General features: G+C 41.8%; 1 protein-coding gene across 2 annotated transcripts in view; it reads left to right on the forward strand.

Annotated features, from left to right (window-relative positions):
* Positions 1 to 10,968: 10,968 nt before the first annotated feature.
* Positions 10,969 to 27,712, forward strand: part of FGD4 (FYVE, RhoGEF and PH domain containing 4) — a 110,257-nt gene continuing 93,513 nt past the window's right edge. The window contains exon 1 of one of the 2 annotated variants that reach the window (XM_055710954.1): positions 10,969 to 11,178. In XM_055710954.1, coding sequence (XP_055566929.1) covers positions 11,043 to 11,178 — 136 coding nt within the window. In that variant the 5' untranslated portion in view covers positions 10,969 to 11,042. Of the gene's footprint in view, positions 11,179 to 22,714; positions 22,740 to 27,712 lie in introns of those variants that run through there. The other variant, XM_027807604.2, reaches the window with a different exon arrangement.

Raw genomic sequence — 27,712 nt, forward strand, 5'->3', positions numbered from 1 at the left:
TGCCACGCTGTCTGGTCTACTTCTATTTACATCAGTTTGCAGTGCCTTGGCTTGGCTTATACTTCTACATTTATTTAGCTCATAAAGATCCATAACGGTAAGTTTCAAAGGTATCAGACAGGAAATGAAGAAGGGAAATCAACATTAAAGGAAACGCAAATGAGAATTAAAGCAAAGATGCTTGCTCTTTTCTGAGATTGAGAGAGATAATAAAACACTGATTCCCCATATAGTGTTTCCAACAGATCTGAGTAATCTCTGAAATGCTGCAACATCTGCATAGTCTCAGTACAAGAATTCCTTGTAAGAATTCCGCATACCCCTCAGGGGATGTAGAAGCAAAAGAAGAGCTGAAGCCAGCGTAAAATTGGTTTGGGAGTGCTGTGCACAGTACAGCGTACCACAACATCCTTTTCCATTGCGGAAGAGCCTTGCTCTGACAGCAAGGGGCTCAAAATCCTCCCCCAGCAGCCAGTCCCGCACTGATCTGGGAGCTCAGCTCCTGGCAGGCAGGCAGCTGCTGCAGCTCCCCCAGTGAACCTCACTGCTCGCAGGGTCTCTGAGGGGTAGCAAATGTCCAGCTTTTAGGAAAGGCCAGGAAACGGGAGGAGCCTGGAGGAAGGATTGCACCTCCAAGCCTGCTCTGATGCTTGACCCAACGGAAGTCAATTGGAGGGCTGGCTTTGTTTTTAGCTGGCTACAGAGATGCTTCGGATAGTAACAGAATTTGTGCATGGTGACAGAAAGGCAGTTCAAGAGCTGTTACTTATCAAAGTTCTTCCCACTTGGCCCTTTTCTTCCTTTTTCTCGTCTAGCTTGGGGAGGTCTCCCACCTTATCTGTGTTCATTGCAGAAGTGCCTTTGGCAACAGCATTGCAGGACTGTTTTAGCAGAAGTGTGACTGCTCTGGGTAAAATTTTCTTACACTGGGTGTTCCTTCCCTTCAATTTTAAATTAAAAGAGTTCTCTTCTGAGAGTTTAAAAAAAGGGGAAGGCAAACTTTTTTTCCTCCGCCTATTTGTTTTGGTAGCAGTTTCCCAGAGGGTTGCCCCTTGTGTGAATGTTCTCATGACAAAGTTGATTGGAGAAGCTTCTAACCTGTGTAGCTCCTTCCCCTTCCTCTGTATCGTCTCTACAGGTGGTCCTGTGGAGCTCTCTGAAAGGCAATGGTATAAATAATTATATAGTCTGGGTTAAAGAAAATAAACAAACTCCAAAAATATATCTTTTGTTTCTAAAGAAAATGTCTGTGCACTCTATCTCCCTTGAGAAGCACCTTTGCCCCTTGTTGTGGAATATGGGGTAATTTCTGACAAATGAACTATTGGTTTTCCTACAGAAATATGCCAAATGAAAATGGAAAAGAAGCTGAAGCTAAACTTTACAGTCACTGCCACTGCAAGTCTTTGTTTCTAGATACCTCCCTTGATAAATCCTGCAGTTATGTTTAGAGAAATGCAGGTAAAAACTCCCCGTAATACCTAAAGGCAGCAGGAGCCATGGTTTAGTTCTGTTAACAACATAAAATACCAACAGGCCACTGGAAACTCAGGTTGAGCATAAAAAATTATTGCATAATTTTGAACAAAGTTGAAAGCTAGGCTTCATGCATGATTCATGAGACCAGTAACAAGAACAGAGGTACTATAAAAAGAGCCATACCAAAGGGCTGACATCCACATCTAGCAGCCTGTGAATGACAAACATTGAGAAGACTTTATATATAGAACAAAATACAGGGGAAAAAATGATAATAGTAATTATGTACATCCTGGGAAAAAATACTTGGAATAAAGCCAGCTCTCATCTGAAGTAAGGCCTTCCTCTCAGTGGAAGGTTTGAGTCATTGTCTGAATGAAAGAAGAAAGTCCTGACTTTGCACCAAAATAAGGCTCAATACTATAGCTGACAATTCAGTAGAAGCTTAATAACCCGTTAAAAAATATTGACCTTTGCAAGAATTACTCCTTCTTGACTAAAGCGGGATATTAGAAAATGCATATTTCACTTGTTACTATTAATAAATTCTCTTCTATCATATTGGAGGAAACTAACTTCAGCAATAAGGTTTGGTGACTGGTTTTAGAGGAAAAAAGATGTTTAAAATATTGTTATAATAGTACGCGATTGAGAAAATGTTATGAGTGAGCTTTCCATATGAGAGGGAAAGAGAAGCCCTTTCATCCCCCTTAAGTGAGTTACCAGGAAACTTTGGAAATAAATGATGAGGCAGTTGTGTCCATTTAAATTTATTCATAGGATACCCTCCCTGGGGAGGGCTTTCATCTTTATAAGTGTTGATTACCTCTCTCAAGGAAATTGATTTTTGGTATTCAATGCTGTCATGCTGTTTGCTCAGATTAGGAATTTAATATGGAGAGCTACATGAGCTCCCCTGAAGATCGAATTTTGAATGCAGAAAATGTGGGCCCAATATTTTGTTCATCCACCCAGAGGTGGGAAAGGCCTATGATCACAGCAGAAAAAGAGCTACTGGTTTTGCAGTACAGAGGTTGTCTTCTATCCCCCTATAAAAGACTAAATGACTCTGCTATAGTGGCAAGAAACCTCTGTTAGAGGCAGACAGCCTTTGTAAACTCAGATGGCTCAATGCTGATCCATCCCAGGTAACTCTTTCTATAGTGGTACAGCTTGTCAGTGCTCTAAGATGAAGTGGCAGCTGTTCTTCATGGCTATAGCGGCGTTTATCTCGTGTCATTCACAGCTGGTTGGAAAACTTGCTTTGACAAGAATGAATAGACCTGCCATTCAGTTCATTCCTTTGAAATTTGATTTAAAGAGACCCCTGGGTTGGAGCTAAGTGCCATGGACTTTAGTGAGTCCCATCTAGATGCTGGGCACTTACCTATGTGGAGCAGATGACAGGACGGTGGGCATAACGTGAGTATCTCATGCAATCTGAAGATGTGACTGACGAGTGCTTTCATGACCAGCTTGTTACTCAACTTCAGCCATGCGAAATGTAAAATTAGAACTACTATAAGTGCACTGCATTCAAATACCAGCAATCTCAAAGTACTACATTACCTAAAAAGAAAATGCCTCTGTGAAGCCACCACTGCTTTCAAAGGTTTTTGTTATCTAAGCCAAATGTAAAGTAGTTCTTTTTATCTTCAGAGCACTCTATGCGTATTAATTCATTACCAAAACGTCTTTGCAAAATGGTTACTGTTATCTCTCACCTACAGATAGACAAATTGAGACTGTGCTATGGGAAAACATCAACACTCTACAAAGTGAGCCAGGTTTCTTTACTTGTAACCCTTCATCTCTCCACATACATCCACCCTGCACACACTGGAATACCAAAGTAGTTTTAGATGCAGTAGCCGGGTGCTTTCAGCAAGGTGAGTTATTTAGTCCATGTGGTACATACCCTGCTCCAGAACCTGCATTGCTTGAGTGCTCGGCTTGGTTCAGAGCTCGTTCCTTATTTTTGCAGTGCTTAATATTAATAGAACCTCACTATAAATAGCTGAGGTTTAACTTCCACTTTCTGTATTTAATTTCCTTAGACTTATGCCCTCCTTCTGACTGTCTGCCAGGCCTGTAAACCAAAAAGGTATTTGACTCACAAGGCACAAGATGAAAATATTGTCTAAACATGGGAAAACTTTTCTTTCCCCAGCAATGTTAGCTCAGTAAAATATAGATACTCTTTTTCAGTAGAGAACTTGGATTTCCTTTAAAGTGACGACATTCCTTTAAAGACTGAGTTCAAAATCCTGACTATAAATCTGTGATACAGCCTAAACTAAGATCGTGGAGTTTCTGAGGTTTCAGACCCCTTGTCTGTGCAGTTATGCTTAGTGCTATTTATGCTTGAATGTAAAATCATGGCACATTTCAGTATGGTAAAGCTACAGCCATTTGCAGTGCATAAAGCCTCAGATGTATACCGTAAAGATTGCCTGAAGTACTGAGTTCCAAATTAGACACTGTTTGATCTCTGGAGGTAAAAATACATTTCAAAAAATTATAAATACGAATGGAATGCTATTTTTGTGATTCAGGATACAAGTGCGAGTTTAAGTGGAATAGGAGCAGCATTTATATCCTTTTCACAGCCTTTGCTCCACATTGTCACATTTCAGCCCAGAAAGATCCAAGGGACTTTGTGGAATGTGGAACAGAATGAAGGAAAACAAGGATGGATGAAGCTAACTTAGAGGAGTCTGCAAATGCAGCAACAGCTTTGAAGTCTCTCTGTTTAAAGTCACTATAAATTATTGAGAAGCATGCTGAAACTCCTGTGCATGTACCATCTGCCTCATTAGAAACAATCCTAAGTACTTGACAGCTTGGGTTTTACAATAAGGAAAAGAAAGTTAAAGGAGTATTGCAATATTGAGACTTCCAGGGAAGGAAGTAATAATTATGCTTTTCTTTCCACGTGTTTTATCAGCCTTGAGTTGCTCTCCAAGTGTTGATTTGTTAAGAAGAGAACTAAAACATTTTAATGTTTAGGTAATCATTCATAGAGAGAGTATGGTTAATATTTAATGTATACAGCACCTTAGCAGTACACGGCTCTTTAAATAAGGCACAATCCCACATATCATAGCACCAACAAGAGAGAGCAGAGTTCTCCCAGGCTAAGCATTGGAAATAAATGCAAAGCAATGCTAAAGAGCACTTCATTTCATGGTCACACATTTCCATGAGGACAGAGCCCCTTCTTCCAGCTGCAGCCCTTCCTGGAGCTTGTGAACCCCGTGCAGGGAGCATGCCAGAGGAACAGCTCATAGCAGCCACCAGCTCCTTCCACACAAGCTGTTATCTTTTCCCCAGGAGTCACTACCAATTGTCCCACCACCTAACCAGGCATGGGCCCCTCTTAGAAGAGGGAGAAGTTGCAGGGCCCATACGAGATGGTGGCCAGGAGCTGGCTGCTGCCATCAGCAGCGGATTAGCACAGCTCACCGCCAGCTCCCCAGCAGCTCCTGGGAAAAGCACTCCCCGGATATTGCTGGAATGTATTTTCCTGTCAGACCATAAGGAACTTGTGGGCAATATTGGGAGCAGCTTTGGCTAATTTTTTAATTCACTATTTTCCACAAGGAATTTAACTTGATCTGGAAAAAATCTAGAGACTATTGATTCTGGATATGGGGTACACTTAGAAGAGTTGTCAGTCTTGCCACGGGAATCAGACCTCGCTAAAATGTCTCAAATGGGGAGCTTAGACCACGTTTTTTAAACTTTTTTTTAAATAGTGGCTGTTGATTGTCACTGCAGAAGAAAGAAGAAACAGGAGAAGAGTAGAACATTTCCTTGAGCATAGCTTGCTTTCTCTCTCCTTTTTACTTACATGACCTTATGGAAGTTTGTTTTCACCTGTAGTTAATGCAAATCAAAGCTGAAGCACTGTTGCTAATGGTATCCAAATATCTGAGATTAATTGGATAGCGCAAAACATACTTCGTTAACCTGTTGTAGTGATAATGAAGAATATTCTGACTTGTAAAAGCAATCAGTCTTTGTTGAACGAATGCCGTTCTGCAAGACTTGCCTAACAGAACTGATTGAATAGCAATTACTCCCTCTAAGCGGTAATCCTTCAGTAAAACTAAGGGATATGCTTGATAGCTTTATCTCAACATGCTTTCAACAAATTCCAAGCATTTGCTTGCAACAGACAAAATGCTTCTGTGCAGCAAAAAAGGGGTAAAACAAAATTAACATCGAGGCAGTATGCAGCAGGAATGTTTCTTCCTCTGGTTATCATAGTGCAGAGCTACATGTTAGCGTTCATGTGTGTGGTGGAGAAAGACGCCCTGGCTGTAGTGGGTATAAATAGGATTCTTTATCACAGTGGCTGGAATTGGACAAAATGTGCTGCTGGGTAGTCCCTACAACCACCTTTGATAGGGCCCAAAATGACAAGAGGGGGAAACAGGTTAAACACAATGTTCCCTTTTATCCAGTCAAGCAAGACAAAACAGATTTGTATTAGAAGCATTGTCTGGGTGAAAAGAAACAGCCATGCATTTTCTTCAGAGGGCTATCTACCCATCTTTTTTGTTCCAGCAGTTAATACCTAGGATTTGTCTAACCCCCCCCTTGGAGTGCTTGTCGTGGGTTACTTCTGATCATCCCTAAGGTGTGGTGAGTCCTACAATGGGCAGTAAGCAGCAAAAGAGCCGTGTGCCTATTTTGGTGGAAGCCAGCACAACGCTATACATTCAGGGTCCCCACCCTGTTCTGATACATACACTGGGTGCTGCATGGAGAGCCAACATCAGGCTTGAGTCTCTCTCATTTTTGTAAGCCACTCCCCAGGCTAAGAAGCCACAGCCTGCAGCCTCAGGCAGAAAGTCACATCATGTCTTTGAATGCTGGATTCTGTGTTTGCCTGCTGATTTAACCGAGGTTAAGTATCTCCCTCACAGTTGCTTGCTTAGTCTGTATATCTCTGTTGTAGGCACTGCAGTTGCTTTGTGCTTTGTAATTGCTGTTGCCATCAGAAGAGACTTTTCATCTGGAATGTGCATGACGGCCTGAGATGAGTGAGATTCTTCTCTAATTAGCATCCTACTCTATCTTTTGCTATATCAGTTCCCTGCTGGCAGAACTGGTTTGTGGGTTATACCATACGCAGTTCACAGAAGATTCAAAATTTTATGATGATCTGTACCTTAACTTAGGCAGGACTTGTCTTGGTTATTTATGTATCACTTTGTATTTAAGTACGGATTTTCTATATTACAAGCTGAATTTTAATTCTAGTTTTGATTTGGAGTTTCATATCTATCAGAGAATGGCATTTTTCTGTCAGACCTCAGAGAAGGTACTGTCCAAGTCATCCCTAAATAAGCTAATGTTTGTAATGTTTCGAAACACACATGTATTTTTGTTAGGTGCTGAGTTCACGTATCTTCTTTCTCACCGTCCTGTAGATTTATGTTCTAAAAATGTTATACACAGATTTACTGTTGGGTACAGCACAAGGTAGTGCTCAGAGGAATCAAAGCTAGAGGCCATGAACTGAATCCCAGAAGAGATTCATTGTGTAACTAAGAAGAAAATAAAGTTTAACTCCAGCAGAAATAAAGAAACTTGACCAGAGGCAACAACAGAAAGCCTCACTCAAGGGGTTAGTGAAAATCAAGTCTTCTGAAGGCTGGTTCCGTTAAGAGAAGAAAAGGTTAATACAAAGAAGTTTACTAGAGGAACAATGTTTTACATACAAACCGAAGCATTTGTTTTCTCACAAACTAAACAAAGATTGCCTATAAAGTCCTGTTTCCCTGAATGCTTTGGTGCTCCAGCAGCAATGAGTGCTTTCGAGCCTTTCACATACCAAAAGAGCTCTTCCAACTTTTTCTTGAGGTTAAAACTTGCCAGCCATCCTTGCCTTCCTTCTGTACCTCTGTGTGCTGCCGTAAGGTTCCTGTTGTTCCTCCCACATACAAATAGGTGTAATTAAATCAAGTCTCCACCGCTGCATTTCTCACCACTCCCACAGAAAGCTTTGGAGCCAGATGGCTCAGCTATTGCCCACACTTGAACGGGTTAGCTGTGGCTTACCGGTTATGTCAGTTACCACACAACATGGGGGTATGTAACTCTTCCCGCACTTTGCCTAGGCTGGGAGGTATGCTGCAAGGCTTTTATTCAGCAGTGCCATTTTCTGACCTTCATATATTTCAAGCGGTATTGGCAGCACTGTCTATCTTTGAGCTTATTTTTCTGTTCTCAGATCTCTTCTTTACATTAAATTTTTAATCATTTAGGGTGATGTTTTCCAAGATAATATCTATCTCAGATAGACTTTTTACACTTAGAGAGTCTTTTGGCAACATCAGCAAGACAAAAAACATCTTTCTGTCTCTCCCTGGAGATGGAGAACAAGAAAGAGTGAGAGCAATGTATAAAAATGGGAAGGGCATGCCAGAAGGGGAGGCCCGGTTGTTACCCTGTTAAAGCAGGCAGAATGGACCTGTTGCTGATGTACGGCGGTTCAGAGCCAGCTAGAACCAGCTGCTCCGGGTCTGTGTTGTAACAAACTGAAAAGAGAGCCAACAAGGTACTCTGAGAAGCCCGTACCGCACTGCAATGTACAAATGCTCTACAATTTCCATGGATTTAATGACTGCGTGAATGGCTTCTATCTCAAGCTGTCATCTTGCTGCTTTAAATATATGTGTGTTTCAGGAGGATTTTCTCAAAAGAATAATCTTTTGTGACCAGTCTCTTGCCATAGATTCTTTTTGCTGAGGTGACCTTTGTTTTCCAGTGACATTGTAATAAGTTACTGCTCGCTGATAACATCGCAGAAAACAAAATTAACCAAGTTCTACTGCTTGGTTGAGTAGGGTGCGTGCATTTGCCCTTGCTTCCTTAGCTGTTCTTTTTCCAGAAGCAGAGCTCTATGTCTAAAGAGGCAAGTACAAAGTTCCATAATAAGTTATAATCGTGCCTGGATAAAGATTGGCAGTTGAACAATTGGCTAATATTTGGGTTAATCTCATTATCACCCATAAGAGAAACAGAGAAATGTCTTCTATTTTCAATCTTACTTTCATTCTCACAAGGTAACATTTTGTATTTTACTACTGTATTGACATCTTGGTCAACTTTGAACAAATCACTGTGTCCCATAATACCTCATTTTCCTGCCTTGTCAAGAAAGGCCGATACTTCCTCCTCAGTGAAGTGCTTTGCAAATTATTAATGAGCAGTTCTCTGCCTCTCTTGCTCTTTATTTGTTTAAATCAGTAATACTAAAGACTACTCAGTACTCAGACTGTCTGAGTTCAGAGGAAGATTTAAAGGCACACCAGTGTTCTGGAAGAAGATTTTTATCTGAATGAGTTAATGATTGATCCTCGGTACAAATCCATGAACTGTACGTAGCTAAAGTTTACAAGAATCTCTAGCTCATTGCAATAAAGTCAGCAGGTACTAGTGCTCTTTGTAAGTATATTCATCTCCATACACCCAGCCCAGCTGAGGTGGCTGAAGTCAGGAAATAAATCAGTGTTTTACCTCTGAGTCACTGCTTTGTTCTTTATGTTTGCAGAAGTAAAACCTAATGTTGGCACCTGCAAGCACACAAATAAAAGCCAGGAGGTGACCTGAACACCTCATTTTTAGTGGGAAATAAAAGGGGAGGCTATAAGATATCAATCCTCTTCTGGAAGAGAATAATTTCACATCAAGACCAAAAGAATGAGATCCTTGGCATGTGGTGGCAGATGTCCCAGCTGCACCAGTTTCCCCCTGTGCTTGCTGCTGACCTGCTTTCTAACACTGAAAGTGGAAGACTCACTCATTTGACTTCTGTCTCATGATCCATTGCTGCTGCATGTCTGTGGTACAGGAGGCACCATTATGGCTTCTCTCTGCCACCGTGCATGGGTCAGATATCGCTGGTGCTTCACACAGGTGGTCCCCTGGCATCAGGAGGAAGTGTGCTACTGTCAGGTCCCGCATGCCAAGAAAGCCTGCTGGAAAGGACTCAGCAGGAGCCTCACACCATGGCACAAGGCTCTGAAGGAAGGTGATGCCCCATTGCATTGTTCCCACACACAGATGTGGCCATGTTGCATGCACAATTTCGTGGGTGCTGACGAAAGGTATCCTCATCCCTCTGGAGGCAAAGAAGTTGCAAAGTCAGCAGCTTGCCTGAGCAGTCCATAATATCTTCTTACTGAAGATGTAAGAGCACAGCAGTGGCTCTTGTCATGGGTCAAATGAAAGGTCTCTCTTGCCCACTTCCCATCTCTGACAGTGGCAAAAAACCCCGTTAAGAGCAGGGCAAGTGTGGAGGGGTACTTCCCCAGAGTATTCCTTCAAGCCCCAGCAATTCATGGGCTTCTATGGCAGCTAATGGTTGTGTTGCACCATTGCCAAAGGGAGAACATCCCTGGAGCATAGCTGACTGCGCTCCTTTTGTGAGAAAATACACGCAAAAAGTATGGCTGATGGCAAACGAGGCAGCATGTTACTGAACAGGAACCTGTATTTTAAAGGTTTAAAAAACCCCTGGGGTTTCCAAAGCTCAGAAAATCCCCATGTAGTGGGAACAGTGCTTTGCAACTGGTTTTCTTCTAACTGCACCACATCAGGGTCCCTAACAGACTCAAAAGCTCTTGTCCTGCTACCACAGGCAGGTGCACCACTTCTGGTGGCACTGGGGGAGATGCTCTGCCTCCAAATATAATGTCTCAGTTAAGCAGGTAAACGGGTGCTTCAGACACTGTTGCTATATAAATAAACCTAATCCAAAGTCTTGCAGCAGTATGGCCTTCTGATCGTCTTTCTGTTAGTATGGATTAACACTGGGAGGGAGGCAACAGCTTTGGCATGAACGCAGCATTCAGCTGGAGAGGTTATTGATGCAAGTACTGCAGCTCCAACCCTGGCACCAAAATTCACTTTTAATTGCTAGTACTCAGACGTCTTCGAGAACTTTCGTTGGAAGAGGGGAGCTGTGTTATGGCCAACAACTTCTATGTACGCTGATAAACCTTACAGGAACGGGGCCTCCCCTTCCAGGGAAGGCATTTGAAAGGCGAACGGTGAGGGAAGGGAGGGAGCGCAAGGCACACGTCGGGGCTGGGTGGTGGGGCGCTGCGGACCCCGCCGCAGGCCGGCGAGGCTCTGCACCGGCCGGGAGGGCGCACAGCGGGTGCGGATCCTGCGGATCCCGCGGATCCCGCGTCCCTGCGCAGCCGCGGCGGGAACTCGCCCCGCGGGCACCGGGCTCGGCGGAGCTGCGGCGCGGCCCCGGCCCGGGTCGGGCGGCGGACCGGGGCTGCCGTGCGGCGGGGCTCGGCGCCCGGGGCCAGCGGCCGCAGGGCGCGTCGTGCGGGGCGGCGGCTGCCGGCGCCCGGCCCAGGTGCTGGCGGGGGCGGGAAGGGGCGGGGAGCGGCGGGCAGGTGAGGGGCCGGCGCGGGAGGAGGCCGGGGGGAGGCGCTGCCTTCGGGGCTATGCCGGCCCCGCCGCCCCGGGGCGGGAGGGACGCTGAGCACCCCGCGGCTTCCCCCTCACTCCGCCTCTCTCCCGCCCCGAGGATGAGCGGAGCCGAGGGCGCGCACTTCAGGCGGACGGCTATCCGCAGGAAATCCAGCCCCGCCGCCCCCCATGGAGCAGCGCCCGCCTGCCCCGCGGGCACCCCGCAGGGGGCGGCCGCCCGGAGGCCGCCTGCAGGTAACGGCCGTAACGGCGCCCCGGGCCCGGCCCCCCCGCCGGCACCGCCGCGCTGCGGGACGCGCTCCGGGCGGGACCCCGGGGGTGCCGGCTGGCCCGGGCGGGCGCGGGGAGGGCGGCAGCGCAGCCCCGCCTGGCTCGGTGACTCCGCCGTGCGGGCTGGGTGCCGCGCCGCTCGGGGGCGAGCTGCCCCGGGCTCCCCGGCGGCTGGCCCGGCAGCGGGCGGTCTGTCAGGGAAGGGCCGTGTTTCCTGCCGCAGCCGGGACGCCTCGCCTCGCCGGCCGCTGCCGTGCGAGCCCGTGCGGTGGAGGTGAGCGCTGGCACGGCGACCGGGAGGGGGCTGAGCCGGGGAGCGGGGAGCCCGCCGGGGGCTCGGAGCCGGGGCAGCCGCAGCTCGGCACGGAGCGTTCCGAAGCCCTGAGCCCCGCAGCGGGCCAGCTCCCTCCTCCGACAGCCCCGCGCCCTGTGTCTGCCCCCCCCGGTGCCACTTTCTTTGCCCCTTTCGGCACCGGACCCGTGCTGGGCTCCAGCCGCCCGTGCGGGGTTAGCGCGGCGCTCTGGGAAGGGGCGGCAGCTTCGGCTGCTGGTCTGCATGACCTTGGCCACGCTATAAAAATAAGAGATCATAAAATCCAAACTTCAGAAAGTTGTTGCCTATGAGCAAGTTAACACCACCACCCCACCCCCATTTGTATGTCTAAACCCAGCCACTCTGGCGTGACAGCAGGTGTGACACGCTGGGCTCATGCTTGTGGTGTCACAGAAGCTTGGGTTTATGGATGTGGAAGGACAAAGTGGACGAAATAAAGCTTGACATCTCTGACATATGCTTGTTAAAACGTTGGGAATTATAACATAAGGAATATAAGGGTGGGATGTTTTGCTTCGGGACTGTTGTTTCGCAAATTCCCAGGCAAGTGGCCTGCTTCGTTTAACAGTAAGTATGCACGCATAAGAACAGACTACCGCCATGCTGTGCATAGAGTGCTTTGTTTTAACTCTAATGTGTAGTAACTTTGGATATGTGTGTGCCACTACCAATAAAAAATTGTGGGTTCATTCTTTTTCCTAATGCCCTACTTGCATGTTTACATCGGGAAAGAGGAACTGGCGGCTCTATTTGTAGTAGGTAGACTTAATGGATTTCACTCTCCTCTAGTAAAGGTAAGCTTGCAAAGGGATACTGTGTTTTCAGTTAGTTTTCAGTTTCATTAGGCTCCTGCAGTACCCTGTTACCTTGGAGTTCTGGGTAACAGTTTCGTACTCATCTACAGTCTTTTATTGTTGCTCTTTCATCTGTGCATGCAACAACTCCACTGGGTGATTTATCTACTAAACAAGTGCAATGCATAGCTTTTTCAGTGTCAGCATTCTTCTTGTGGCTTTTGGATGGCAGGAAGGTTGTGAGGGCCAAGACATATGCAAGGTGCTGCTTATCAAATGTCTCTGCATTTGATAACTTCAAATCTGCACTGCAGTAACCAACTTCATGGTACTTTACTGCATCATGATTTCTAAATATGATTGCAATATGAAAAACTCACGAAACTAAGATAAATTAATCGCAAAGATGTGGGAAATAAAAGGGAGACTCAGTGATGATTTTAGGCTTTTCTCATGTAGGTATGTATATCTTTCCTTTTTTCATTCATAGTCCATTTCTCCTAGAAAATTAGGTGAAGATACCTTGTGTATACAAACAATTTCTTTTAGTGGGACTTTGACTCCCTATCTAACCTTCCTGTTGGCACAGGCCACTGCGGCATGTGCTCCAGGATAGCTTTGTAGTCTTCCTCATTGTTCTTTGTAGTCAGAATGCAACTGCACTTGCTTCTGTTGCTCAAAAAAGGTGATCAAACTGCCTTGATTTTGGAAGTATAAACTTTAATCCCCAGATGCAACATAAATGTGGGTGTGTTCTTTCTCCTATGAAACAGCAACAACAAAACAGCAGGTGTTTACACTTTTATGGCTTAAAAATGCTAACTGGATTTTAAAGGGGTTTTCTAATGCAGAAGTATGCTTTTGACCTGCTTGAAAACCTTATTAGGGAAAAGGAGGGGTTAGCCTAGCTCAGACATCTCCAATCCTTGTCCCTGCTGAGTGCTGTGAAATAGGCCAGTTACATTACTGCCTGGGGACGGGACTCTGGCAATTGTCTCAGATCTTTATCTGGACAGCACCTGGAGAAACTAGATGTATTACATGAGCTATATATGCTTATAAATGCATTAGAAAAAAAACCTGGATGATATATATGGCAGGCATATCAGAACTCTTCTCAGACTAGTAAATTGTGAGTTAGTGCAGAGAATTAATAAGACCTATTATAACTTCTGTACACACAATAGTTTCCTCACAACTGTTGACATTGACCTGATGAAATAGGGGACGTGGCAGGTTTTCTATACTGGGAGGCAGAAGATCAGAATATGTCCGTTCTTGGTGTTGTCTGAAAACATTTCCAATGCTGAAAGGGGTCGCTTAAGGTTTCTGTTACAGCATCAGTCTTTTGTTGAGCATTGCACAGAAGTGTCTGACTTCTAACAGAAAAATCTTTCTGCTCTTCAACATACCATATTCCAAGTCATCAGGTTCATGGTCATGAGCAAAACTGCAACTGAATTTTGTTAACATTTGAGTTTGAAAAGGCTTGGTGTGTTTACCTACCTAAAAGACAAAGCAAAAATTATTTCCTGTTACAAGTTGACATTAATATAAAGGTTTGACAAAAGAGTACTTGAATCTTCAGAGATACTTTGAAATAGCTGGAAAACATCAAGGCTGATATCTGGAGACAGTTTAGAGAAGAGCACTCAGTGCAGTAGCGTGATTAATAATTTTTTTTGAAGGGAATAACTAATGTGGATTCCGTGTCTTTTTTTCTGCTGAATTAAAATTCAGAGTTGATACTAACTCGAACAAATCTTTACTTCAAGTTCCCGTATGCATGTTAACTCAAAATTAGCTGTCTGCCAAGAAGCAGGTCTAGGCTACTGCGTGCTTGTGCAGCACTTTCATTAGCCACAAGGTCTGCAAAGTGTGAGCATGGCACTGCTTTGATTCTGCATGGGATTACGCTACCCTAGAAGGCTGTAACTCCACTTAAGTCGACTAGATTTAGCTGTGAAGACATAGCTCAGAACACAAGGACACAGTAACTCGCTTTCACAGCAAGAAATAGCTTCTTCCTCCCATCAGTACAGTCATCTTTGTCCTTGCTGCACACAGACTGGGTTAACTTTTGTGCGGTTCAAATCTTGCACTGGTTCCTTGGCTCTGTTCACGTATGTGCAAGGTTACACCCTTTCTGCACTGCTTTCTTCTGTTCCCTTTTCCCTAAATTTCTCTCTGCTGGCATTGTACTGTATGTTGGCAGTCTCAGACATTGCGGTGTGCCTCTTAGGGAGCTGAGGTAATTTGCATTCAAGACAGCATTCACTGCAGCAAGGTGTCTGCAAACAGTTGACAGGAAAAAAAATAGTTCCCCACCACTACTGTTGTATCTCTACCTGTTAAATGGATATGATTTTATGGGATTATGTTGACAGAACTTCAGTAGTCTTTCAGGTTTCTGTCTTGCAGTGGGAGATAACTAAATGAGACTCTTAATAGTGTGCTGTTCAAGTCTATGAAAAATGCTTTTGTTCAGGGTTTTAGTCTTATAAAGCTACAATGAGAACTATGCCTTGCCTGGTAGTTTTTCATTGTTACTGGTTTTGTTTTATTTTTGAAAATAATGAATTTTGGACTATCATTCTCCTTGTTCCTGGCTTTGTGTTACCCGCTGCATTTTGTTGACTGGTCTGCAGTGATTGAAAACCTGATTGTGATACAGTGTATTCAGGGAAAACCTGTATGATCATTAGGGCTAATCTAAACAGTGACTGGAATCTGTAGATGCATTAGAGACCACTGCAAAAGAGAACTAGTTGTCTTACATGCCTTCCTGTTTTATTGAAATTTTTCTGAAGCTGAGATTTACCAGAGACAGCTGATACTTAAAAATGCTGAGTGGAAGGTGAATATATAGGAAACTGTTGCTAAATATTCCTCTCCCTTCAAATGTGAGAGAAAGTGAAGTATAAAAAATTGCTTTATGTAGAACTTGCGTGAAAACACATTTTCCCATCTGTTATTAGAGAGCTTCCTGTTTCTGTGGGCCAAATTAATCCCATGTGCCTCCTATTGAAGCAAATGTCTTCTCTGAAAGTGCAGGAAATGGAACTTAGCTTCCTGAATATATTTTTACTGTTTTCTTATTCCTTTCTTCCCTTGCTTTTCCTCCAAATATTTAGGATCAAAATAATCCTGTAAAGCCAATAACAGTGTACTGTTTGGTTCATAGACTATCCAGGATTGAAGTCACTTATATGTGTATCTTGGGTTGGCTTGGTGGGTCTATTCGGTCCTTGCCTAACAATGTCTGCTTTACCCAATAATTGTTGTTGGTCTTGTAATACTGACTTCCTGGTGATTAAGATGGTGATTTGCTTCAGTAAATTACAATTTGTATTCACTGCTTGACTTGCTAGTGCCAATACACAAAGGGTTTCAAAGAAGAATTCCAGTTTGACATGGATTTACTGAAAATAACCTGTCTGCTTCTTGCTGGTGATACCGAAAAACTGGCAAAAAGAAAATCCTCTAAACTTCATTTTGTAAGTTTAGAAGGCAGGCATTCTTTATTGCAGCGCTGGGCACACGGAGGTTAGCATCTCAAATCATGTGCACCTATCTGACCAGCATTCCTCAATTTATTACAACAAAACATACGTATTCATCATATTTCCCCAAAATCAAATACATATTGTAACTACTTCCCCAAAATGATTTACATATGCATAAAGCACTTGTGTATGCACACTTCACTCCTGGGGATCTTTCTTGGGGTCTTTTGAGACCCCTGGTGGTTGACAAGTTGGTGAACTTCAGCTGAACTTTCTTGGGGAACATGCACACTACTTGTTCTTAGAGAACTTAATTTGTCCTCTGTACTATATGGCTTTGACTGCAGTGCTCTGTTACCCTGTTTCCCTTGTCTGTTGTTAGATCCCAGGTGTCTCAGAAAGCTTGCTACATCTTAGTGAGCTTATTCCATAGGTCAAGTTAATCATTGCTATAGTTTCAGCCTCTGTTAGTGATTCTTTATATCTTAATTATAGCACTGGAGAGACTTCTTTAGAATATACCCAAGACGACAAAATTGTGGAGGTGCTGGTAAATGCCATTCCTGAAATACTTTCAGGCGTAGCTGGAACTGAAAAAGTAATAGTTTGCATACACAATACAAATCAGTTTGTGGTACAAAATCACAAGCAGGTTGCTTTTGCAGGTAAATTAATACATATGGTTAGGAGATTTCTGGATTGGAAAAGGAGAGCTTGCTTAAGGATTGTGTTACTTTTGGGCAACCAGTAAACCACAAGTATTGAGAAAGGAAGCTGTTCATTTTAAAAAAAACCATTATTTGCCCTTGGCTATTATTTTCTCCCTTGTCTGTCAATACCTGCGCTACTTAAAACTGCAGTTGTCAGACTTTTCACCCACTTCTTAAGTCATGGTGAGGGACTATCTCATTTTGCAGTAATTTCAGTCAAAGTCCTGTTCGTAACTGGGCAGTATTTGATGCTGCTTGTCAGTATGTCTTGGGTACAGTGTGATCTGTGATAAAGCACTCGGACTGCTGTATTTTGCACTGTTGTGTCTTAAAGTTGTTTTATCTATTTGCTGTATAAGACAAAATATTTTCACAGGATGAAGGGTTTGCCAGAGGAAAAGGAAAATATGAAGCAAGTAAATTTTAAAATAAGATACTTGTGAGCTTTTTCTTCTAGTTCTGTCAACGCTGGATAGGTTTTCTTCAAAACTTTGTTGTCAATTCAGTATTTTAATCCAGTTACTGACTGCAAATCTTGTAGCTGAAACTCCTTTTTCTATGAGAGGAAAGAAAAGGCTTTCTGTTGCAGTGTGGGATACTGTGTGTAATAACTCCTCTGAATATAAGGCGATCCAGGATGAATAGTTACACTTAGATGATCAGAACGATCCCTTCCATCATGTTAAATCTATGAATAAACACTGCCTCCAGCTCTTGATGGTTGAAACATTTTGATCAAATGTGTAGCTGTGGACAGCTCGATATATTCAGGCTGTTGCCAATAAACTGCTGTACTTCTGGCAAGGGGAGAGGGAATTCTGTTTAGAGAGGGTATCCTGAGAGCAGTAGTTTTGTCAATAACCCAAGCAAGTAAGAGGAGGAAATTGAAAGAGGAATTTTTAATGGTTTCTTCAACTAGCTGCCTTGGAAGTCACATTTTAACAATGATGGCTTTAGCAGAAAAAAACAACTTTTGAAATTAATGTAGGGAAAAGAGAATGCAGCTGTGTTGAAATGTTGATGAACTAAGTAAAAATCAGAGAGTGATCCCAGAGCACCAAATAGCAGCGAGACGGTATCAGAAGATATGGAGAAATCAGTAAAAGCAGAAGAGGAGAAAAATTAAACTGCTACAGTAGTCTGCAAAGCCAGGCATGTAAATAAATGTATTTTTAATGAGTTTCAGAGCAATTTAATGCCTCCGTAATGCTGAGTAAAATGGAGCACAAAATGGATTAAAATTGGAGGCAAAAGACACTGAGAGAAGGTAGGGCAGGGCAATGCAATAGTGTTAGTTACTAAGTACTAATGCTAAGCACGTCACAGATAATAATTAAAACAAGTTAAAAAGCCTGGAAAGAAGGAAAAACGTGGTGGAACTGTAATGTGAGATGTGAAATTTATTCCTGACTTCTGACCACATGTTGCCTTGCAGCAGACATAATAATGCAGCTGACGTGCAGGTCTATCCTTCTCCTCTTAAGTAACTGCAGGCACTTGCCCTCCCTCTCGAATAGATGCTAGTGTGCCCAAATGCAGATAGGGATCAAGGAAGGCAAAAGTAACTCTGAACTGATTCGGTGGCTGAATTTATTCTGGCCTTTTAAACGATTTAGCTTTTTATTAGTTGAGCATGTGATGTTTCCATGCTAGGCTTGTGGTTCTGTCGGTCACTGTTGTGACCGAGCCCTCACGGTAGGGACTTGCACCTACTGTAAGGGCACCGAGCCTTGTAGCCATATGATTATGTTGTAACTCTGCCCTGCTCCTACATACTTGAAACCTGCAGGGTCTGAGCTGCCAGAGTGCTGCAGTGCCAGGGCTGCTGGTGGCCCTGCTCCGTGTGGCCGTCCTGTGCCACCATTTGGTGCTGTGTTCTTTCTCTGGACCACCTGGATTCTTGATGGGGCTTCCGTGTGATCCCTTTGGGGACTTTGTGGCACTTGAAGCAAAAGTCAATAGAGAAGTTTCTACCTGCATCTTTGGTTTGTCTTCTCTTTCTGTGAAGCACAAGAGGCCTTGATTGGGACAACTTGAGAGCAGATATTCCTGCCTTTACTTGGTGGTTTCTGGAGGTAGAGGAGGGAGAGGGTGTAGGGTTCCCTGCCACTGCTTCTGGTTCTGGCTGAGGATCCTGGCCCCACCAGTTGCTGTTCCTTGTGAGGACTGTCTAGTTTCTAAGCTCCAGCTAGTATGCCGATGTAGGGTGACTTTTTATTTACTTAAGGGTTCTGTTGGTAGCCTTTTATCTTTCTACTAGGCTCAGGCATTCAGTTGCTTAAGCTGTTTCATACTTGTACATTCTCTTCTACCATGAAACAAATATTTTAAATCAGAAATCACAGCTAGGGTTTACAGCAGACCTAAAAACCCCCTATAAATTGCCTGAATTGTAAAACTGTTAGAGCAAATAATATTTTAAGATGTTTCTTTTGAAATGTTTTGTCCTGTTTCAGAAGGGCTTGATGACAACTTCTTGCAGGAAGTAATCAGAATCTTTTTCCTCTTTACTCTCACAGACCACCATTCACTATTTTGTCTGTCATTATTCAGTTTCTTAATTGAATATTAATATACACATTATTTGTATTAACAGCAGTAATTGAGTTGGGAAATGAAACTTACTGGCTAATTACATTCACCTTCAGAATCGGTGATTTAAGAATCAAAGTCACTGATACAGAAAAAATAAATTGTTTTTGATAGAATTGAAACTTTTTTTCAGTTTTATGCAATTATACTGCTAGCCTTTTCTTTAGCTGACTCTTGCCAAAATGTCCCTGTCTTAGTCCAAGAGTACTGTACATTCCTTTTCATTGTCTGACATTAAATCTTGTCTTTAAGAAACTACATTACATCTGTGAAGGTAGAATTCTTTTGTACTTCAACTATTCTCCTATGGGCTAGCAGTACTATAGCATTCAGGAAGGTTATGTGGGATGACAGACGCCTGAGGATGGTTTTCAAAAGTTCCTAAAAAGAGATCCTTTATATTTGTCCTTCGAAAGCCTGTAACTATTTAATTCTTAAAAAAAGAGGATTTTTATTTCTTTAAAATAAAAGCTTGGAGATTTTTGGCTGAAAATGTGATTCTAGGGAGGTTTTGCAAAACATCTGATTTTTGTGGTATGTGCAATAAAATGAGAATTGCTATTGGTGTATAAAATTATTGGGAATTTGTGTTTTGGCTTATTTTAATACTAAAGGTGGAACTGTGAATTTTATTAAGATGCATTTTAAATTTGAAAGCAAGTTGCATCTGTTTTCTACTAAAAATAATTGTCCATTTTAGAAAATAGAGTGGTGGTTAATGCAAAGTTTTAAGTTGATTTTCATCAAGTTCTGGTGATCTGACCCAACTGTTGATCTGTAATTACATTCATACTCTCTTAAGTTATGCATGGTAATGCAGGAAACATTGTTCTTTATTAATCTGTATCTGATCCAGTGGACAAATGGGCTCAGCAGGCTTACAAATGAAGGGTATGCTAACACCCAAGCTGGCACTCAACATGCTGTTTAGAGACTGCCAAGCTAGGTCAGGTAGCAGGAGGTAATTTCCATAGCACTCTGTGGTGGCTTTTGTGGTGAGGTTGAACGGAAGGGTGTAAGCAAGTCCAAAATGCAACAACCCAAGTGGTTGCTTGTGCACCTAACCTTTTTCTAAACTTCCATATATCCTTCCCTGTCCTGTATCAAGCATAGAGTGTATCTTCAGAATAACATTCCTGGCATGCAGCCAGAGGGGGAGAAAAACATCCATCCTAACTGTATGTATAGCCAACAAGAGATCTGGCTTATGTGGGCATGGACTGCCCTTGGTGTTCAACTTCAGTGTGGAGGATTGCCCCTTTAAGTGTTCATCTTATTTATTTTCTGTGTAAGGACTGCTTGGGCACAGGATATATTGAAAGCTTTTTGTTCATAGAAATGAGAACAATATTAACATTGTGTGTATTAATACATAATTTAAAGAAACCTCAAAACCCAAATGAGTTACCTCTTCCAAAGATTTTGGTAGAGCTTAAACAAACAAGTGTCTGTTTATCCGAACTGTGGAGAATTGTTGCTTCCTGGTTTTAACAACTGTTAACTTTTAACAGTATAATCTGCTTTTCTCATGTGGCCAATACCAACAGTGTAGTTAACTAGTTTTATATGTTTGGGGTTTTTTTTGGTTGTTTTCAGCAAATCCATTTCAACTGCAACAGAAAAGTAGGCTTACAGTTTAAAAATCTGAGTAATATTGGGATGTTGGAATGTGGTACATAATGTGTAGATCTTATCACTGTGAATATTGTGTCCTCTTTGTTATTTCCTAAATGACATTTAGCTGGATCCTGATTAAAACTAATCTTAATTGGTTTTTGTGCCTCATGTAATTTACAGAAAATGTTGAGATAGGTTCTAAATGAAAAAGGAGGAAAAAAGGGATTAAGTAATTTCACTCTGACTTGTGATTCACTGATTTAAATATTTTCATAATTTAGAAAACTGAGGAGTATTTCTAGAGGTGTCTCACATCTCAAATTGTCAGATTGCTTATTTTCCCCACAGGGTTAAATAGTGATGTTTAAAGATGTTTGCCAAGCTCCTCTTGATTGCTTCTGTTCTGCTGGGGTCAAGGTGTACATGTTCAGCATTCAACTGAAATAGCATGTGGTATTTGACAATTGTGACCAGGACCATGATCCTCATATGAAATAAGACCTCAGAAATCCTTCACAGGTCTTGTAAAACTTCTTTGATACAAATAATTCAGACTCTTAATCTCTAAATACGTGACTTTCACTATGGTTTGCTGAGAGAGTATTAACATAGTCCTTTCCAAAAGGAAAGTGTTTTTAAAGCTGACACAGAGGAAAACAGCCAGTGTCTGCAAGACTGGGGTGGTAATGCTGCTGAAGTATCTGCATGGAGAATGTCTCTGGGGCATAGCAGTTTAACGTAACTCTTTTCCAGTTAATATGTTTAGGCGTGATGTAATGGATACTCAAATATGGTGGTTACAGAATCCAAACCCTCACTTGCAGAGAAGTGACTATCCAGCGGTGCAAATGCCAACTCAAGTTATGTTGTTCAGGCTCAGTAAGTGTCAAAAGTGCCCCTTTGCAGCGCCAGGCTTTCCGATTGTTTCCTTTTGCCTGAAGATACTTGGGAGACAGTCTACAGATCAGGAAAAAACTACAGACGTTCTCTATTAGAGTGACGTTTTGAAGAGTTTGCTGCAGGAAAAAAAAAATCCAATTCCATCTGCTACCCTGTGGTGTAGAGTGATATTGCTCACACCAATGCCGGCTTAAAAATAGATCTTCCACTATTTCTTTCCTTCTGTCCCATGGAAGGAGATTAGAGACCTGAGCAGAAGTAGATGACCTGTGCTCTGTGAAGACTATGGGAGTGCATATATTTAGTAGTCTATTTTCCACAGTGCTCTGCTGAGCTCTCTTCGCTAGTACAAAAGTACATATCCCAAGAAAATGAAACACCTCCTGCCCCTCTCTGCTTCCCCTACATTCATTCTGAGGTAGTTCTTTGTGTCACTAATATTTGGACTGTCTTTGTGCCTGTGTAGCAGCCCAAATCTATAGTTTGGGATGGACATGGAAGAATTCCTCAAGTATTTTCCCTTCCTCAAAAAATCAAGCACTGTAGCTGTTTGCTGTCAAATGTTAGCTTCAGTTTCAGGAAGGAAGAATGCTTTTTAAATATGAAAAGTGAGAATCTATCATCCTTGCTAAGATTGACATGGATTGCATGCTTATTATAGTTGATGAGATGGTAGGTAACTCTAAATGTAGGTAAGGCTATCAGAGCTGGAAAGTGAAATACACAGAGCTGAGATATCTAGAGTACTACAGTTGAAGTTTTTTTGGTTTTGTTTGTTGTTGGTTTTCTTGTACATGTGGAAGGGCAGGTTGTTTGAAGTTAAATACTGTGTTTACAGTGGCTTAGGGTGTGGAAGCAGGATCGGCTTTCTGATAAGTTTTTTTTTTTTCAGGTATGGTACAGAAGGGGTTAGAAAAGCAGAAGCTATTTAGTAGCTGGAAGTAAGAAGAGAGGAACGCGGGCTGACTGCATGGTGCTGAAAGGACTCTTTATCCTAAGGGTTTTTTTTTTTCTTTTTTATTTTTCTTGGTGTGTGGGCTTACACTGCAAGGCAGGAGAATTCTGATAGCTGGTAAGCATGTTGAACTTTAAATGAAAACTTCTGAACTGCTTTACTGCAGCTGCTGACAAGCCACGTGTAGAATAAAACTAGGTAATCCTGTGCTAAGGAAGAAGAACCTCTGTTTCTGTCATAAGCTCTTGAATGACATATATTCAAGTAAATAGAAGCAAATCATATATGTTTTTGTGTAGAATGTATGCTGTCTTCTTCACTTGTCTTTTTTTTTTTTTTTTCTGTATGTGGATGTCATACTATTGCATGATCTGCTGTTTAAATTATGACTCTATAATTAATTATCTGGGGAAGTGTGGTCCTTAACTGTAGCATGGTCCCTGTTAATATGGGTTGGTTAAGTGTTTTTTCAGTTGGGTTTTTTTTAACCCTGTTGTAGAAAACATGATATTATTTTTTTTAAATAAGGTGAGTTAAAATCTTTTTGCATATTGGAGGCAATTTGAGAGACTGTAACTATGACCTTGCCAGTCAATTGACAGATTTCAGTGTTGTGTAAAGAGGTCTGATGTTAATATTTTGGGGTTTTGTTGTTGTTGTTATAGGTGGCTTGCCACAGATAAACTAGGGGGGGCAAAAAGATTTTTTGAAAAATTATTTTAAATTATTATTTTTACGAACAGCGTTAGATCACTGTTTAACTGTTTGGGACATAATGGCAATCTGTGCAAATATTACCTAAAAGTTTCTGGAAAATAAGGAATACCTTCAAAAGCTATAGTAGGAAATAAGGAACTAAAAATTGTGATGTGTCTAATTTTACGTGTCTGCTAGTTCACAGCACTCTTACTGCACAGGCTGCTTCAGACAGCTGTGGTGCTGCATTGTGGTAGCAAAGGAACTGATTTCTCAATGGATTGGCTTTCTCATGGGCATTGCAGTATAGGTAGTTCTACCATGGTGCATTTATTGGTAATCTACAAATTTCCCTTGTGTATAAAACAGCAGGGGGCCAATCCAATCACTAATGTAATTTGATAGACTGTACTCGACCTAAGTATTAGGATATGGCTGGATATGGATACGGTTTGGATGTAAGCATTTGGGTATGGTAGGTACCTCCAAGTATTAAACCTTCAATTGTGTAATGTGGTATTTAAAATATTTTTTATTTCTTCTGACATTAAGCCTGACTTACTGTTCCTCATATTAGGAAGTAAAAGTCTTAGCCACATCTATTTCGATTTAAGTCCAGTTCATTCAGAGGCTTTCAATTAATGCTTTTTGTCTTGCATTGGAAATATCCGTGTCTGCCATATGTTTGTGGAGTAAACAGGGAGAAGGGCTACACAAACTGAGGTTGTTCTTCAGGACTGTTTGCCCTCAGGTATGTTTAAGTAATGCTGCCTGCCTACCCTGTTAGTACACTGCAAGAACAAGGCCAAAGGCAGCAAGTAGACTGAGAGAGTTAAGTTGTCAGTCTTTTAGTATTGGCTTTGGAATATTTTCCATTGATTCCAAGGCTAGTTTTTCTTTTGCATAACATATTGAATTTGTGTAGAAAATGTGAGTGAATTTTGTATGTTGAAGGTAAGGGTTAATGCATGTCTGATACTGTAAGATAATGTAATAGATTATAGGCAAGTTTCTAGCAGTCAGAATTTCCTGTCCTTTTTGATTGCCTGACTTCATTAAAAATCCAAGAGCCTCAAATGTTGTCTAAAGTTGAAGTTTTCCCTTTTCAAATGGTCATTTCAATTGTGCTTTTATCAGTGCTATGCAGTCACAGTATCACAGAATGGTTGGCATTGGAAGGGACCTCTGGAGATCACCCAGTCCAACCCCCTGCTAAAGCAGGCTCACCCAGAGCAGGCTGCACAGAGTCATGTCCAGGTGGGTTTTGAATGTCCCCAGAGAAGGAGCCTCCACAACCTCACTTGGCAGCCTGTTCCAGTGCTCTGCCACCCTCAAAGTAAAGAAGTTCTTCCTCATATTCAGATGGAAATTCAGTCAGCATCATGCTCTCTGACTGATCTTTCTGCAGGCCATCTAAAGGACAGTCTGCCTCAGCTGCTGCCTTATGCTGAGTCTCAAGGCACTGGCACATGAGGCAGCAGCTTGCATGGCACTGGAACGTTGTCCACCAAGATTCTCCTGTTCCTGCACTCTTCCTGGCTTCCTCAGCACAGTGTAGAAAGAAAATGAGCTCTTTCTGTTCTGAACAAGTGGAATGAACAATAAAAATACAAAAATCTCTTCTGCAGAATGATCATCTCTTATTTTGCGTATATATTACATAGCATGATGAGATACAGAACCATCTGGGTACAATAAGATATTATCAAGGAATGAATTGCAAGAATTTAGTTTAGCAGCAAACTACTATAGGCTGCCTCTTTTTTTTTTTTTTTTTTTTTTTTTTCCTGCTGTTGTGGTCCCTACAATGATCATAATGCAAAAAAAGTAAGTTGAAGATCCCTTTTGCACAGCATATTGGGTCAACGAAAGAAGTTTTTTGATGTGACCTTAGACTGGTCTGTTTCTTCCTTCTACTCATCACTCCCTGTGGTTACTTTTCCTTACAAAAATACAATAAGAAGAGTAAAGCCTATTTTACTATTTGCTCTTTGTTAACTGGAATGTGTGGGGTTTGGGGTTTATGGGATGATTTTTGTTTTCGTTTTTAAGTGTTATCTGTTCCCCAATTAGGACTTAGCAGACACATTCAGGAATACAGAAGCAAAATACCTTTCTGAAAAGATGCATAAAATCTGTTTCCTGATTAGTGGATTGTAGAGAATATCTGCATGTCCCTTCTGATTCACTTACCTGATACCCAGTAGGAGGCAAGTGTGGACTTTTTCTATTAATTCTAATCTAGGTATTTCAATAAAAAATAAAAAAAAAACCAAAAAAAATCTGTGTTTTACAACTACTCAGAGGTTAAAATGAAGGTAATTTTATATCCTAACCCTATACATATGACAGGATTCTGAGTTTTGCAATCTAAAGCTGATTTTTTTTCAACTTCAGTTAAGGTAATTTTAATATAAAGTTAAAAAGGTAATTTATGTTTAAGTAATTTAACTTCATTGTGTTTCAAAACTTCAATCATTTTGGTTTACATGCAAAATTGTACCTTGCTGTGTTGAAAATATGAAAATTCAATATTAGTACATGATACCTATAAAAACTTAAAATATGAGCAGCTGCATGTTGCTCTTTATTGACATATGTCAGTAAAATACTGTATGAGCTCCAACAATATGTAGGACAGTCTTGGCAGATAAATATTTAACAGATAACAATTTAATAATTAACAATTACTAAATATTTAACAGATAAATATTAACAAAGTGTTGGTACACAAGCTTAGGTAGGGATCCTGCACTTACAGGGCTCAAAACAGGCAGGCAAAGTCAATGCCATAATTTCCTCGATTTCATATTTGAATTTAAACCAAACTTATTTCCACCATGGCAGCTCACTGAATTCTCCACCAACTTCTACTAAAAAAAGAATAATAAATTACTTCCTTGCTGGAACCAGCGAAGGCTGCAGCCTGGTTTATTGTCCCTTCAGTACATTCCCTACAGCAGCCATGCACACATAGCGATGGGGAAGGCCAGCTTTAGACGTTGGACTGTCGGGTTTTTCCAACCCTGGCTGCTGTTCGTTGGGCTGGAGCTGGTGGTGTGGCCGCCGTAGTACTGTGCTCTGACGGCAAAGGCTACTGCTGTATTTCCAGCTGGCTGTGATTCAGCAAAGTTAGTCTTGTTTTTCCTTCCAACTAGCGATTATGGGCCTGGCCTACAGATTGCATTTTGATTTAGCAGTTGCTAAGGGCATAATTTTAAAAGCTAGGGAAGCTCCTTAGAGGTTCTGAGTTTTTCATACCCAGTGGAAAAGGTGAACTGGTAACAGTATTGGTTGTATATGGAGGAACATACTCTCTAATGAATTACAACAGGTCCATGTGTCTCTGAGTATTGTCATCATCCCATCTGCCTGTCATCAAACTCCTTGGCATAGTTCCCTATATCTTCTTGTATATGTATGTTCAGATGAAGGTCCTCACTTGGCACAGTTTTTAACAAAACAGGTACCTGACTGACGTGGAAAGAACTGCATGCAAGGTGAATGTTCGTATGCTGAACTTTTAAAACCTCTTTGAAACTCTTGAGTACTGACCTACAGCCAGTAAACCAGGTTTAGTTTCTCTAAGGTTTAGTTTAACTGAATCATTTGCAAATACTCTGTGCCTGGTAATGCAATGATTCAACAGAAAGGGTTACGTTGAGTAAATTGGCCATCTGTTATGAAAGGTAAGGGGATTTCTACCCTATCAGCTATATATTTATATCTAATCAGACCTGGTCTTTTTTATGTTCAAGGTGAAAAATATGACCAGGTAGAACATAGATTTGTTTCCCACAGACTTCACTCAAAAGAACTCTCTTTCACAGAATAATCTGTGATTAATCATGAAGTGGTTACGTTTAGCATGTTAGTTTTCTAACTGTCAAAGTCTAGAATGAAAACAGAGTGATTTACCTGCATATTTCTTTCTTTATCAGTGGCTATCTTGGAGCTGGAGATCACTGACAGAAATATGGAATTGAGGATAAACTGCCTATGGAAATGGATAAAGATTATTATTGCTGGTAAAAGACCCTTAATTTTTTAGTGGTCAGAATTCCTTTTGCTGTAATTCCTGCACTATCCTTTTCATATCTGGAGTGCGGTTACTTACGCTGAATAGCAAAACCTTTCCAAAACTCGGTTTTGCTTTCTGCTTCCATGGCGATAGATGGCCTTACAAAAAAATCAAGTGCAAATGCAACCTTCTTCTCATTTTCCCAGACTCTGTGTAACTTAGCATTTCACAGTTGCTTTCAAAGACTGTTCCAAAAGCTTAGTGAATCCTGTTCTGAATCTGTCAGTGAATTCTGCTGACTGTTGGCAGAATAAATTTGTCTCGGCAACTTTCCCTCCTGTCCCTCCTTCTTACGACTGAGCAGTGTAACAAG

Source organism: Falco cherrug, chromosome 5 (assembly GCF_023634085.1).
Source record: "Falco cherrug isolate bFalChe1 chromosome 5, bFalChe1.pri, whole genome shotgun sequence".
NCBI classification, from domain to species: domain Eukaryota; kingdom Metazoa; phylum Chordata; class Aves; order Falconiformes; family Falconidae; genus Falco; species Falco cherrug.